This window comes from Mycteria americana, chromosome 7 (assembly GCF_035582795.1).
Source record: "Mycteria americana isolate JAX WOST 10 ecotype Jacksonville Zoo and Gardens chromosome 7, USCA_MyAme_1.0, whole genome shotgun sequence".
Lineage (NCBI taxonomy): Eukaryota > Metazoa > Chordata > Aves > Ciconiiformes > Ciconiidae > Mycteria > Mycteria americana.
In genome coordinates, this window is record NC_134371.1 from 24,380,220 (window position 1) to 24,396,394 (window position 16,175).

Here is a 16,175-nt window from a genome sequence, read left to right on the forward strand (position 1 = left end):
ATATGTATGTATGTACACACACACGCACACAGATTTTAATATGTCCTGGAATTTTTTATACTGCTTTGTAAGTTAGTGAGTGCTAGCCTATAGCTTGTGTACTGCAGTTAGATTTGCATGGGCATCCATTCTTTTATGCATGGATCCACGACCAGAATTGAGATAATATTCTTGACCTGAGATGACACCTGAGGTGGCACGAGAGTAGACACCTCAATTTGTGATGCAATGCCTTCAAAGAATTTGCTTTAAGTTTCCATTGCATACATTGAGCTCCCATCTAAGTTGCCGTTCCATTTAGCATTTTAAGTATTTGGAGTGAGGAAACGTTTTGGAAAAATACACTTACCTATTTAGACACGTATCTCCTTGATTCATATCTTTATCTGTGTCTTATTTTAATGCAATGATATTGTTGTAGATATTTTTAGTAGGCATAGTGTATGAATGCACAGGAATATTCTTACACACATCTTAAAAGATGTATTCCTGTTTTTCATTAGGTTTCTATGCTTAAAATTAGTAAGAGTTGGAAAATATTAGCTTATGATTATATTTAAAAGGATTCCTAGCATTTTAAGTTGAAATAGGAGGAATGGGGAAAAAGGATAAGATCCTCTTTTCCATTTACACAAATAATTTAGTCTAGAATGAACATGACTGTAATTACTGTCTGTTTAGTCAGTAAATTAACAAATTAAAATAAAGGGCTCCCTCTATGGTTTCTCTGTAAAATTACAAGTAATTGTGTTCCCTAGTGAAAGGGGAAAAATTAGGATTGCTTATAATTTCTTTTTTTACCTATATGTATGTAATAGGAAAAATTAATGTTTTAAATGTATTGCTGGTATTTTAAGTTTGCAAGCAGTATCTGTATGTTAACCTTTGAGATTTTAATGTTCACATTAGCATGAATATTCAGCCCTGTCAAAATATTGATACACTAAAGAAACTTTCTTACTATTTTTGTTTTTAACATGAATCTGTGTTTTGTTTCAGGATATTGCCATATGGCTGTTTAGCAACCGGGGATCACTCTGGCCTTATTGAGGCTGTTTCTAGTTCAGAAACCATTGCTGACATTCAGTTAAATAGTAGCAATGTTGCTGCTGCTGCTGCCTTCAACAAAGATGCTCTCTTAAACTGGCTGAAGGAATACAATTTAGGGTAATTTCCACAATTATTTTCTCATCTATAGTGTAAGCTACGAAATTCCTGTAAGTTTCTGCTTCAATGTTGAGGAATGTGTGGCTCTTCTGGCAGGTTCGTTACTAGTTATTTTTCTAGTATGTCAAATTCTGACTCGGATTCATGGTGCCCTTGGAATTCAAACAGTGATCCAGCTGAAATTCTGGCATTTGCAGCATTTTGACTGCATGTTGTTGAGTAAGTTGTACTAGATTTGGCAGAACATGGGTCTCAAGCCTTGATGTTGTTGCATTTCATAATACTTGCGTTTCTCCTATTCTCCATGGCTACCTGTTCTCTCATTTGAGAGTATTTCCTCTCAAATAAGTCCTAGTGGCATCCTAATGGGCTTCTGGTTTAAACAAGCAAAAATCCTTTTTGAGCTCAAGGCATGACATGAATTACTAGTAGTATGCACTAATATTGTTTGTCTTTGTGTTTTTAGAGATGACTTGGATCGAGCCATTGAAGAATTTACTCTGTCTTGTGCCGGCTACTGTGTAGCTACTTACGTATTGGGGATTGGTGACAGACACAGTGACAATATCATGGTCAGAAAAAATGGTCAGGTAAAAATCTCATGTAGGCAGAATAACTACAGTATGTCTACGGCACAACTACGATTGTGCAAGAATTATCTTGAGAACTTTTAATTTCTTTAGTGTATCAGTAAAATTAAATCCCCACATTGTTAGAACTTATGTCTTTGCTGAAAATTGAAGAGAGCTTCAAAGAAAGGATATGTAAGACTAGTGGAAGGACCAACCAATGCCTGTTTAGTAAGCAATTCTGTATCAAGTGAGGCTGTTCTATAGAACTTTTTCCGAACATCCAAAAGGCCTGTTAATGGTTCAGATTAATTGAATAAAAGTAGTCTTGGAGTATTCTTGCAAAAGACCATCCTTAAAAATACATGAATCAAGTTTTGAGCAGTGTAGTTTTCCTGAAGTTAGTCTCTACAGCCCACCTCTGCAGAAATTTTCCATGTGGAACTCAGTACCAGCATAATGCTGTGACTATAAGTCTCCAAACCTAGAACCTAGGTAAACTCTTAGAAATGTGTTTTCCTGTTTAATTGTTACTTTCTATGGTAACTTGTCTGATTTTATTTAAATTATTCTGCCTATAAAACTAGCAAGGGTTATAAAAGTGAGAGTTTTAGACATTTGCAGTATCCTTTTAAGTTTTTACCTACTAGAAGAAAGCTGAAATGCCCTTATCTTTGACTCTAAAATGGGAGCACTGTCACAGGTTCATTGAGATTAATTTAAGTTCTAGCTTTGCTCCTGACTTTATGTAGGAAGCCCTTGGATACGATGATGTTGAGCCTTATGGGCTCATCATCGGGCTCTTTTTTTTAATCTGATATTACCAACAAGATGTCTATTGGCAGACATCAGAAGCTTAAAACTGAGATAACCGTTTGCACTCTGATTTGTAGCAGTGGTTGCTCGTAAGAGCGTGGATGTTATCACTGACTTTAAATACATCTTTAAACGTCTTAAAACTAAATACTCGCAAAGGGTTGAAACCATGGGCTATGGAGAGTAGCATTATGAGTTAACTGTTTTTGATACAAGCATCCTGTAGAGATATTAGAAAAGGTAAATATTTCACTGAAGAAATTAATTTTCACTTCTGTTTTTTTAGCTCTTTCATATAGATTTTGGGCATATTCTTGGAAACTTCAAGTCCAAGTTTGGAATTAAAAGGGAACGGGTACCTTTCATACTCACCTATGATTTCATTCATGTTATTCAACAAGGAAAAACAGGGAACACTGAAAAATTTGGTCGGTGAGTATTATTTTGATCTCTTTGTAACTGAGATGATCTCTGGTGATAATTTCCAGCACACCAGGAACCTTATCTAGGTTTGGTTTGCTCATTTGTACTTGTGTGGAAGTGTGCTAACATGCATTTACAATACTATCTACTTCTCTACCTGAGCTAGAGTATATACACAAATTACTTAATACATCAGAAATTGCAGCTCTGCAGTGGAAAGATAGAGTTCCTTTCTATCTCCTCTGGGAGGAGATGGCAGATTCTCCTAGGCTCACCTTTTTTTTACCTTCAGCAGCACTGGGCACTAGGGAGGGATTCCACAGACTACTGTTCAAGCGAGATGAAGCACTGGACTTAAAACCAGGCTCCTTTCTGTCCATTAATTCAGTGTGCTAATCAATCCTGGCCTTACTTGGATGCTTAGGCATATACAGCCATGTGCTCATAATTGCTTTTGCATGCCCCTTCCCATCTTGGGTTAGAGACCTACAATGGAACACAAAAGCACATGACAAGGGATCCTGTGATCCTCCTTGTTGAGACAGATTTTTCTTTTTCCCTTCTGTATCATTCTCGCCAATTGATGGGAGGGTCATTCTGGATGTTTTTCTCTCAGTTTGCTATCAGTTTTCACAGGAAGAATTTATTGACAGAGATATGAAATTAAGTACTTGGGTATGGCTTGACAAATCTTATGGCTACTTCTGGTAGAAGAAGTTGTACGTATATTTGTAATGGTGTGTCTAGGAAGAATGGAAAACAACTGCCAGTGACCCATGTCTCTCCTGGAGAGTGAGCAAGTCAACCTGTAGCTCCATTTTTAAAACGATGAAGTAAAGGCTGTGACTGTGAGGCGACTGTACTAATTAGGTGACTGTGCAAGAGCTGTGGAATATGGAGTACTTCAAACGGCAGCAGGATTCCACTTTCACTTGGAAAGTGCCTCAGGAGAGAATTTATTCTTTGAAGTATAACTTGTCATCTTAGTCTGAAGGGGTCTTCCCATTTCCTGTGGAAATGTACAGATTGCACACTGGGCAGTGGCATATTTGGGCACATTGAGCAAGTTCTCAGGTGTCTGGATGATGGGTCTCTATGCCAGATCTGGCAGTCAGTTCAATTTTGACCATGTTTGCAGGAAGGAATTACCCTACAGAGACAGGCTGGATTGGTAGGGACTGCTATAGAGCTTCTGTTTTTCCACTGTAGGTCCACTATATCAGATCATCAGGGCGTTTCACCTAACAAATTCTCAGGGAGATGTGACACTCGTATTACCTTTGGCATTTTTTGCTCTCTCTGAAGAACAGTGCTTTTTCTGAAGCTTTTGGTCTTTTGTACCAATGTTTTAAGGGCTTGTTGGAGAGGCATAGGATATTTTTGTGGGAATGCATTGGAGGTTCTGTAGACATCTCTGTTGTCCTTTCAGTTACTGTGTTCCTACGATACATGTGTTAGGCCAGATAACAATTTCCAAAAGTTGTTACATGTATTTGTGAACTGCATAAGTTCTCACGTGTTGTCTTCATTGCATGTGCTTTGTGGTTGAACATGAAGGTTCCGCCAGTATTGTGAAGAAGCATACTTGATTCTGCGAAAACATGGAAACCTATTTATTACACTCTTTGCACTGATGTTAACTGCAGGGCTTCCAGAGCTAACCTCTGTCAAGGACATCCAGTATCTCAAGGTAAAGTAAGATTTGTAGCTCAGCAGGACTTACTGTTTTTCCAGTATGTGAATTTCTAAGATGAATACATTTTAATTGGTTTCCATTTCTCTCAAAATTTCCATGTGGTTCTCAAAGCTTTCTTTCAGCTGTATAGAACAAGGTCTGTAGTCAGTCCTAGCGGTCAAAGGAAACTATGAATATACGTTCCTCTCAACCATTCTGTAATGAGTTCAGCATCCCTGCATCTTGTATATAATCATTTCAGGGGTGTTTTATGTCTTGGCTCATGCACAATCACAGACCCGTAAAGGTGAAAATTATTTGCTTAATTCTTCTTTAGTTTTATCTTTAAACCCAGAAAATACCACTGATGCACTGCTCAATGAATAATAGGTGAAAAAGTGTCAAAACAGAAAAAAACAATGTGGTTTGTGTTGAAAGCTGAAGGAAGCCTTAACTGTGGTTTTTAAAATTCCTAACAGTACTTGTTTTCCTATCATCTTAGGACTCTCTCGCCTTAGGGAAGACTGAGGAAGAAGCACTAAAACAATTTAAGCAAAAGTTTGATGAAGCACTCCGGGAAAGCTGGACTACTAAAGTGAACTGGATGGCTCACACTGTTCGAAAAGATTACAGATCCTAGAAGATTTTTGCGTTTGCACTAAGCTGAATGTTACCTTGATAAGTGTTTTTAAAGGGGATCTGTAGTATGGACCAACAAAACTTATTTTAAATAAGAAAGAAAACAAAACAACAACAAAAAGAAATGGGCGGAAATAGTTCCTGAGTCTTTTGCACTCTGCCTCTGAATGCTTGATTCCAAGACTGTCTCTACAAATAGCGAACATCCTGGATAATCAGTTCCTGCTGACTTTGCACGCTGAGAGCTACTAGGCATTTTTAAAAATTCTTTGGTACTTTATGGAGGTGTAAATATTTGTTTTTATACGTTAGGGTAATGTACTCTAACATACTCAGGAGGTTTGAAGACCTCTGACAGAACTGTTCTTTGTTTAAAGTTGGGACTTGAAGAGTAAATTTGTTTTTATATCCTAATCTGGCTAAAAATGACCATATTGTGTATATTTTTCATATGAACTCTGCCCTCCTGGCACAGATGCATTACTTCTACTGTAAATAGCAACAACAGTATCATTGTACTACAGGGAGCTGCTTAATGTCTTATACTGCTGCCAACAGAAGCGTAGATATTTGTAAGGGGGGGGGGGGGGGGGGGGAAGGGAGGGGTGAGAGATGGGAGGAGGAGAGACCTTTGAAAATGATGCAGCATCCAGATGTTCAGGGTTGCACAATTTTGTTCCCCTGACATAACACACACAGCCCTTCGGTAAGAGGAAAGTTAGGCCAATTCCAAACATGTCTGAGAATCCCTCATTGGTAATGGTCTCCCATTTGGCCTCTGTGGCTTTGTTTTCAACTCCTTAAGAGGCACATTTATTTCAGGTTCAGCAAGAACTGGTTCAGTAAGGCTCCTTACAGCCTTACATTGAAATTCGTGTCTCAGATTAGTTATGCCATGCAAATGTACTGACTTATGTATGGAAAATTTTCATTAAATATACTACACACAGTGATTTTTAGAGCATACATACCAAAAACCCCAAATGTTTGGAAAAGCAAGTGTTTAGAGGAAAAGATTATTCCATAAAACACCAATGAGAAGGCATTAATCTTTTCTTTCTGTATTTATTAAAAGCTTGCAGTAATGTCGCTTTACCAAGATATATATGTTGAAGATGGTTGCTGAAGAAACTGGATTTGTTTTAATTTATTTAGTGAGGTACCAGGCTTTTAGGTGCTTAAATGGAGAGCAAATTTGTTACGTGCAATAGGGAACTGCTGGTTAAAAGATGTAACATACTGTTTCTGAACATCAGCAAGATAGACTTTAACTACTGCTTGTTCTCCAAGGAACACTGGTAGCTCTGAATTCTTGTTGACATTTGAAAGAGAATTAAACATATATATTTACTTTTTGACTAAACAGTTGTTTGCATAGAAATGTTGTTTTCTGTAGGAATTTAATTAAAGGTGGTTTTACTTTGTTGAGAGTGTTTTATTATTTTTTGTTGTTGTGTTGGGGTTTTGTTGTTTCTTTTAAAGATCAAGAACCTATTGGGAGCCAGGATAGCATTTTATATAGTGGTTTGATGCTCTTATTAGCCCCAAGGGTGAGGACCTGTCTGAAAAGACCTCTGCTTCTAGAATATTGTAAAAGTAACAAGTGGTTTGTGGTTTGGTTTGGGGGTTTATTTGTTTGGTTTTTTTATAATATAGTGGCATTTAAAGTGTGCCACGTCTCCCTTTTAAATTTTTTTTATTTTTAAAGCAGCTGGGAGGAAGGGTAAAAAGAAACTACTTTGCAGGGGACAACTCCGAAAAAAGTAATTTCATCTTCAGCTGTTTCATACCTCAGTAACCATTCCTGGACATACTATATTTTTCTGTGAGACGGAGTACTCGGACATCTCTGGTGTGTTGTCTTGCTGAGGGAGACGTAACCTTTCCCAGAACTCTAGACAAAGTTGGCAAGTTCACCTTGGCTGCTTGGGGCCGGTGTGCAAGGTATGTGATAGGAGGGAGCATGATGGCATCTTAATATCCATAGCTAAAAAGGCAAGTCAGTTCCATGTTCCATCCCAGCTTCTCGTGAGGCTTTGAACAAGTCATTCAAGTCTATGCCTTAGATTCCCATCTACAAAATGGAGAAAGTAGCATTGATGTCCAGATGCAGAAACAGCTTCCCTCAATTACTACCGGGATATTGCACGAGTAAAGATGTTTTGTGTTGTGAGGTTTTTTTGGATGTCACTTTAATGCCGGTTATAAAAGTACTTGAGGTAGGCCAGGCAATTTCCTCACCATCTTCTTTGAGATAGCTAGTATTTAGAGATGATTAGAAAATACTACTTCTGCTCAGTATTTGTATTGGCTAATAGCCCATGAATGGGATATCTTGTCGTTACCTTCACTACGTTTACTCTTGGCAATTTATTAGCAAGAATGGGGAAGGAAAGTTAGAGGCTTGTTAAATGGTGTATTTTCATGTTTGGCAGCAAAAGAGAATGATGCATTTTCCTGATTTAAATTGAACTTACTTGGTCTTCAGATAGCTGAGAGGATAGCACATCTCACAAGAGTGCTTTTCCAGGTTGACCTCTCAGGGATGAACCTTACATGAAGCAGTATTTATAAGGTAACCCAGGTTAATTTTGTGATACCTTCATGTTAAGTTTTGAGTGGAGTACTGGTTTGCTGAATTCTATCAATAAAGAGATCACCACTTTCCCTGGGTTTCCATTATCCGTGCTACAGCTTGTGCCATACAGATTTTCATTCAAATAAATAAATAAATGAACAGCTTTGTGAAAAGTAGGAGGAGAGACATTCTGTCCTCCACATTTTGTCATCCAAGAGGAGAATACTGGAATTTTGTCACATCAGTCCATTAATTATTTCTGTACTTACCTCCCAGTATCTAGCTATAGTGTTAAGATGGTAGGTTAATTTGGGCTGAGTGGAATCATATTTTTTTTATTCTTCTGACCCATTATTTTAGACTGTTTGCAGAATTCAGAAGGCATCAAATGGTCAGATTATAATACAAGAGTTTAAAGATTTTGTTCATAACAGTGAGTAGAAACAACCTTTTTAAATGTGGAAGCTTTGGAAAGGATGTGGCTTTATGCAACTGTAGAAAAGAAACATAAGCTATGACTTTGGTATAAAACACCTTCAGTTCAGTAATTAACATGTTATGTTAATTACTTTTCTCCAAGTCTACTTCTCATCTGGTCTGCATATTTCCACTGGAAAAATGACTTTTCTTAAACCAACTCTGCTTCTCAAGGCCTTCATTGTATCTGACGGGGGAAAAGATACCTAGACTGCTTTAAAAGCAACAACTGAAATTGGGTACATGTAGTGTGTATATTGTATAAATTTGTTCTGTTTTTCTTTTGACTGCATGATTACTTGATAGGTTTGCTTTCTTTACCTTGTATCATTTGATTTGTGACAAATGGTGACAAATGCTGCTTTTACACTCCTGCTTGTCCTGTATTTGATTTCCAAGGAAAGAGTTCCCATGGATTTGCCTGTCACCAGTGGAGTTGCTTCCTTTCCCTTTTATGCTTGTATCGGTTTTATTGACAGTGGTGTGTTGATTGTTAAGTCATTCACGTTCTAGCAAATGCCTTCGACAGAGCCTATTCATATATTTAGTATAATAGAGTCCAATATTCCTAATTTCCCAGAGCTATTGAAATCAGATAATTAAATAGTACAGGCTCTTAATAATTAATGTGTCAGGCTATGATCATAGCTTTATTCTTTAGGAATGATTTCAAGCCTAAATCTTTTAAGTATGTAATCAGTATTTCTATTATTATTCTTTCACAATATATTGTATTCATATAATTATGTGTCTGAGCTGGCTTTAAAATCTAAAACTGAAATCCTGTACTCACATAATGCATGCCAGTTGCTGGCAAGTTTTCTTAAAATAATTTTAAAAATAACTTGTCTGGCATAATACTGCCGAGAGATGAGGGAGTAGAGCTGTCTTGATGGAAAGCAAGTTTTAGTAGGTGGCATACAAGATGGCAATGCTGCATTGCTGTTGGACTTTACAGTTTACGTATGGCTGTGGTTTCTTCATAGACCAATGTGCCTCATTCTGGCTTGGCTCATGAGATAAAAGTCAGACTAAGCTCCAGGTAGTGGTTTTATTGCCTGACCACAATACCACACTGACTACTATTTCCAGTGCAAAATTGTTTTGTTTGAGGCACATCTGTCTGCCACTGACTGTTGGTGGATATAGATTGGGCATAAGGTTAGTAGTGAAATCATTTCTGTAACTGGACTATCTTTGCAAATCGGTCACAGTAAGATCATAATCATAAAATCTCAAGTGATTAAATGGACATAGGAACTTCTGATCTTCCATATTTTGGCATGTCAGTTCAGAAAACTAGCTTTGCCTTTCCTTAGCAAATTTGTTTAGATGGTGTGGATGTGAAAGCTTCCTCTGTGGGAACAGCAGGCGTAACCTCATGCCCACATGGGTCGCTCACTTAGGGAGCACAGCTAAATAGCTGTTTGTTCAGGGGCTGGGGAGTCAGCAGAGCTGGATTTTATGATGTTTCCATGGGGACACTGGGGGACTCTTTCATACAAACCTGAGTGCGCAGAAGGAACAAACGTGGTCTTGGGAATACGCAGTACCAAGCAGATCTCTGAAGCAGATTTCAGTAGCTCATCCAGGAAAGGCGCAGTAATTTTAACAGCTAATGCTACTGACAAAACTTGAGTACCGTGCTGCTCGTGCTACCTCAATGCATAATAAAAATCTCATAGTTATTCTTTCCAAGCATGACTTCATGACTGATCAAGAAGAGGGTATGTGCTTCCACCAGTGCTGACCAGGGAATTATTTACCCTGCTCATATTACTAGCTGTTCTTCAAGCAGTGTAGCAAAGAAGCACGACCTGTTGGTGAAGTGAGAAGAGAGAGCTTTTTCCTTTAGTGAGCTGGGTTTGCATACTACTATTACTTGAATGCCTTTCCAACCTAATAGTTGCATGAGGAACTTACTGTGTGTCCTCTAGCAAACCACAAGGAAAAATTCTACCAGTCAGATGCAGATAGAACTTTACTTTTTATGTCACCTGTAGGACACTTGGCTAAAAGCCAGCTCAACTATGTAACCTATTTTAACAGGTTTTCCTCTATTGGACTGTCAGATTTAAAATAATGCTGCTGTGATGAGCTCGTCCTTCATCCTTTCAGTCTGTCACCTTGCTTTTCCTCAGGTGATTATCTGAAGAAGTTTCCCCTGGGATAGCTTGATGAAGAGGGATGGGGATGAATATATATTTCTTAAGTAATGGCATGGCTTATTCTTGGGAAACCTGTGAAGGATCACAGTTTAAGTATAGCAGTCAGAGAGAAATGTAAAAGGTTAATTCTGATTTGCCAGGCATCGTTTGGCTTTTATGAAGCAAATGAGCGGAAGCAACAATCAGGCACCATGGAAACATGGTTTCTGAGGGATTACAACCCTTGTAGAGCAAGGATGTTTGTAAGATCTAATTTTTGGCTTTAGAAGTCTACGTTTGGGCAGGAAGTCTGGACACTTGTTGGGAGTGCCCAGAACCACTAAAGTCTGGGCAGAAGTGAGGAACCTGACAGTGGTTCATTCCTATTTGTGAATCCTGCCTAAGGTTTTCTCCTACGTATCTTACCTGTGAGCATTCTCTGGATGCGCATTTGTGATCTCACCACCTGTATGACATGGGCAAAGCAGCGCAATCTAGTTTCTGAAATTGTCTCTACCTCGTTTGCATAAGGAGCATTGAGTGTTTGTTTGAGGTACCGCGAAGGGAGCTGAGCAGTATTGCTCAGGATACTCTGGAATGTGGGAATGTGGCTCTGAATTCCTCCTCTTGAAACTGTTTTCCGTGATGCGGGTGGGGAGCAACACAAGAATGGATGACATAGCTCAGTTAAAGTATTCCCTAGGGATGGAAAAAAAAATCTGGATTCCGGTCCCCTTACCAAACATTCATTGGAACAAAAATAGAACAGCTCCAAAAGGGGAGCGGGAAGGACAGAGAGAGAGAGTGAGTCCTTTCCCCTATGGACTAGTGGCTTGGGACTTACGAAGAGAAGTGATGAAACAGAGGTCCAAACTTCCCAGCCCATGTTCTGTCTGCTTGGCTAAATAAAAGAACCCTTAGTATTAATGGCTATGTGAGACAAAGTCTGTTTAGCCTGTTCCCTTCCAAATAACAAGGAATTCATCCTGCATATAGAGTTGTGCCAGTTGGCATGGGAGGAAAAGATGTATGCTGCTAGGCTTGGGGTGATCTGCTCCAGAGGCTACTTCCACCCTTAATCTGTATTTGTGAATTCCATAAAGGTAAATAATCTCGTGTATGTATGCCTGGACCTTAATGCCACCCACCGCCTACCATTGTGTATTGGCTAGTCACCGTGCTGCTCTCCTGATCGTCGCTGGGCAAGTCCTTCCATGCACTGTGAAGGGAACGGAGACACATCTCAAGGTGTGGGTTCCACTGGTATGCTTAAACTTTGAATACTGTTTTATTTGGTGCTGTACTACACAGATCTTAAACCCAAAGAAGGCTTAAATACATTGTGAGTCGCGATCATTATTGCTCCTTTTAAGGAGAGGTGCTGGATCATAAGTCAGGAGTTGAAAGTCTGTAAAAGTTCAGAAATTCTAGAAGGGAATTTGAATGTCATCTGCAATTTTTGTGGCCAGGAGAGCCTTTAGAAGCCCCCCTTCCCCCATCAAATTGCATACCCATGCTAGTTAATTTAAAAATAAATTAAAAGTTTAATATTCCAGACCAACAACACTGAAACATATCTAGGCATTACAAATAAGTGTAATGCACTCAGTGGTTCTGCATTTAATATTCACTGTCTGTTTTGCAGCTCAGTGGGATAATCTTGTTTCCTTGAGAGGAAAAACTCTTTGAGAATGTTTCTGAAACAATTCCCCGTTCTTAATAGCTAAGAAACTTTTAGCTCCTACTTACAAATCTTTGTTTGCAGAGTTTATGCTAGTTAACGTAGTGAATGTGCATCTGCTACATACAGTAAGTATGAACTACAGTGTGGTTGTAATCGCTGACGCTGCATACAGATTGTGCAGACCGAAGATCCAGTCAGCCTGAATGGATCCAAGCTTTAGCATTTTGGATGTAGCCAGGTACCAACAAGGCACCCACACCAAATCTTTAATCACCTCTACGTACTTGACTTTCTGCAATCAATGTACTACAGCTGGCATCTCCTCCTCGGTCGTAGTGATCAAGCAGGCTGTGGGCAATGAAGCTGCTTTCTGAATGCAGTGTCTCACACTTTCGGCAGACGAGGATTTCACATTTCGGACACATTTTCCCAGAGTGCGGCTGCCTTAAAGAACATACCTCCTCCCGCGCTGGCTTCAGCTTTTTGAAACCTTTCCTGTGTAAACATCTCCTCTTGTCTTCGAAAAGCTGACTTCGTCCCTGAGGGCTAGAACAGTCAGAAAGAAAGGTGACAAGTTTAACCGATACACCTCCTAGACGAATGAGTCAGCAGAAGCAATTAAGCGTGTGATTTATGAACCCTTCCTGAGGCTTTACCTATGACACACTAGGAGCAGGTGCAATGTCTGGTTGCCTGCAGAAAACAGGAATGGACAGAAAAAGCAGAGCCTGGCGCTGGTGCTGTGATGGCAGTGACAAGCCATTAGTTTTAGAACATAGAATTCTTAAAAGGATTGTCACCATTTAAACAAAAATGTAAAAAAATCATAAGTCAACTAAGCTAGGTAGGAGCTTTCTACTCAGTTCTTTAATATGCAGCTTTTCTGTGGGTGATCGTGGCATGACCCTCGTGTTTGCACGAAGACAAATTTCATATAGCTCTGTGTATCTAAATTACGGGCTTCTGACTTAGTAGACCTCACCTGTTCACAAAGTTTCTTTTTCCTTTTGCATGCACTAATAATTATGCTGGCTAGTAGATAAGCCCTATATTGCATTATCCTTGAACAGAGATGGAAGGGCTGAAAGAAAAGCACTCTTGATCGAATTATATACCATTATATTTTATATAAAATAGTACTTCAAGGCACTAACCTACATAATCCCTTACAAGAGCTCCCAAACCAGTGCTGAACTGTAGGGATGCTCTGATTTGGCTACACCACTGTGAAAGTTCTGTAGGCCCTGAGTACTTGAATGTGTTTAAAAGCCACTGCCATGCAATGTGTCTGTAGAAATACCTCCAGTAACATCTGAAGACTGACTCCCTTAATGCGAGAGTACCACAGGAGAAGGACGCTACATTACTGTTTTGGGGTTTTTTAGATCAAACTGGGGAAAATCCGTATTCATCACTTACAAATAAGGATCAAGGCCTGGAAAGCATAATTTTACTGCTTCAGTTGCACTTGTCTGCCTCCCGAATGCATGGCTCAGTGAAATTATGGACAACAGAGAAAATTCACAGCTGTAATTCGCTAACTCCTTGGATGTTTGACTATGTTTCCAGTCCAGTTCCTCAGCAGTGCAGCAAGATAAATCCCAAAGCAAAGCCTTTGGTATTAGTTGTTCTGCAATTGGATCAGTCTGAGAGAAGAATCTGGTGCTCAGGATCATTTCTGGGTAGTGTATTTTAATCTTATGTCGAGCTTGTAACCAGCTGCTGTGGCTATCAAGCTTAATGTAGTTAGCTGAGTAATTGCTGAGACTTGCATGCACTTCCTGCTAAGACGGTAATTTCATGATAATTATCAGAGACAGACTCTTTTTAGGAGATCTGTATAGAAAACAGCTCTTGTAATGGATGAGAGAAGACACTTTTTGGAAATTACTCCTGATCTTAGCATGATGCATACGCTAAGTTTACCTCATGTTAAGGAAGAATAATATCAAGTACAAAGACTTAAGAAGAGAATTTCAAATCCCATAAGAATGATGACAATAACTCAAAGCTAATACATGCACAACAGAGTAAGCTCAAACTCATTTTTGCTTCTTTGCTTACTTTGGTTAAAAAAGGAATAGTTTTGCATTGCTTGTCTTTTTTTCTTTTTTTTTTTTCTTCTATCTGAAAACTAGTAAGCATAAAGGCACTATTATAGGAACATAAGCAATAATTATGCTCTGATTCAAGAAACTTAGTAGCACTGACTTTGTTGAACAGTGATTTTGGCTGCTGCCCATACCTTGCCGCTGTCCGTTATACCCTGGAGCTAGGAATATTGGTGCAACAAAAACAGCAGCAATGTTATTCCTAGAAACTGCGTCCTGGGTTGTCACAACTGGCAGCGTTTGTGCATATGTGGAGGAATAGAGATGCTGCCCCTCCAAACCTCTCTTGCTGGGTGGGAGGAAGCATAGGGAAATGGTTATAAGACAAACACGCAGACACACAAGGTTTGGAGATCTTAATTTCATACCTACTTCTGCCAGTGACTTGCTAGTTTTTAGACCAAGTTGTTTAATCAGCCCATAACTGTTTCCTTGTTTGTGAAACAGTTAATAGAGCAGAGGTAACAAAGGTGTCTGTGGCTCTTTGAAAGGTGCTCTGGAAATACTTATAAAATTTCTTGGTTAAAAATGTATACAAAATATAATCTTGGATGTACTTACAGTTTATTCTTAGGAGACCCAGAGAAGAGGCTAAATCCAGAAAATCTCTTCTTAAATAGTTGCTCTCGCTTTTTTCGGCTGTGCTTCCCATCTCCTATGCTTTCTTCTGTGAGTTCCTTCTTTCCTTTGTGCCAGCTCATTTTATCTGTCGTAACAACAGCACCTGCTTAGATGAAGGCAGAAGTCTGAGTAGCTTTTCAAAAGTCTCTCTCTTACTGCCTTGCACCTGGTGAGGTCTGGATCTGTTACTCTACAAACCTGTAAGTGTCCTGGTTACGCAGAAGGTTTAGTCGAGATCAGTGAGCAGCCGCTTTCCATCAGATGGAGGAAATACCTGCTTTGAAAAATCCTGCAGACACAAGGCGACTCTGGATATTCTTGCTCAACTACTATTCCATGTAATTATGGAAAGAAAGCTTGGACATTAAATATAATAAATATTTCCCTCTACGTGCTCTCTTTCATCATTAGGCTAGTTGCTGAAAACCAAGAGAGGAGGCGGCTCGTTTGATAAAAGCAAAGAACCAGGAGCCAATGAAACAATTTTGCGCAGAGAACAGAAGCAGTGAAACAAATGTGAGATGGAACAAACACTGCAAAGCGAAAACCAGAACCCTGAAAAGATGAAGAACCAACTGGGGATTTTAGTTAAGGCTTGGAAATTGTTTTCTTTTTCTTGTGATAAAGCAGTTGATTAGTCTGCATTTCCGTGTTGCATTGCTTTGTCTCCAAGAATTATCCCTTTGGCCTCTCTGATTGAATTAGTCTCTCTGCTCTACATTTGATACTTGCTAATTGCATTAACTTTTGGTTGCTTGACTTGGAGGGTTGCGTTCACCCGCTCCTAATGATTGGAAGCGCTTGTCTGTTCCTACCTCTTCAAAATATTTTCCGTAAATCATCTAAAACAAGTCACACAAGGTTTGTAGGCTTAAAAACAAAACTGACAACCATTTTGAACTATGCACTTTTCTGATTTTACTCTTCATCTCTTCCCCCCTGTCCCCCGTGTCCGTGTCCGTCCCCCCCCACCCCCAGCCTTTTAAGGACAGTTCTCCTTAACCAGTTCTTACAGTAGGATATATGCAGGCAGCAGGGACTCACTGTGGACATGCTTTGCAGGATCACACCCTGAAACAGTTTTTCATTATGTTATAATTATTTACCAAAATTACCTGTTGACACACATTAACAAGAAACTGTGAATACCTCGAGGAACAAAGAGTGACACACCTTGCTACTCATGCTCGGTAATGAGACACCCAGCTTTTTAACAGAACCTGGGTAAGTTGGACCTGTTTCTCCCACAGAAATGGCAGAAAAGACTA

At 39.2% G+C, this 16,175-nt stretch overlaps 1 protein-coding gene across 3 annotated transcripts in view; it reads left to right on the forward strand.

Moving 5' to 3' along the window:
• The window catches only part of PIK3CB (phosphatidylinositol-4,5-bisphosphate 3-kinase catalytic subunit beta), a 115,401-nt gene extending 108,687 nt beyond the window's left edge, over positions 1 to 6,714 (forward strand). For all 3 annotated transcript variants that reach the window (XM_075507406.1, XM_075507405.1, XM_075507404.1), the window contains 5 exons: positions 1,000 to 1,167; positions 1,634 to 1,757; positions 2,839 to 2,984; positions 4,533 to 4,665; positions 5,153 to 6,714. In XM_075507406.1, coding sequence (XP_075363521.1) covers positions 1,000 to 1,167; positions 1,634 to 1,757; positions 2,839 to 2,984; positions 4,533 to 4,665; positions 5,153 to 5,290 — 709 coding nt within the window. In that variant the 3' untranslated portion in view covers positions 5,291 to 6,714. The remainder of the gene's footprint in view (positions 1 to 999; positions 1,168 to 1,633; positions 1,758 to 2,838; positions 2,985 to 4,532; positions 4,666 to 5,152) is intronic.
• The last annotated feature ends 9,461 nt before the right edge of the window (positions 6,715 to 16,175 follow it).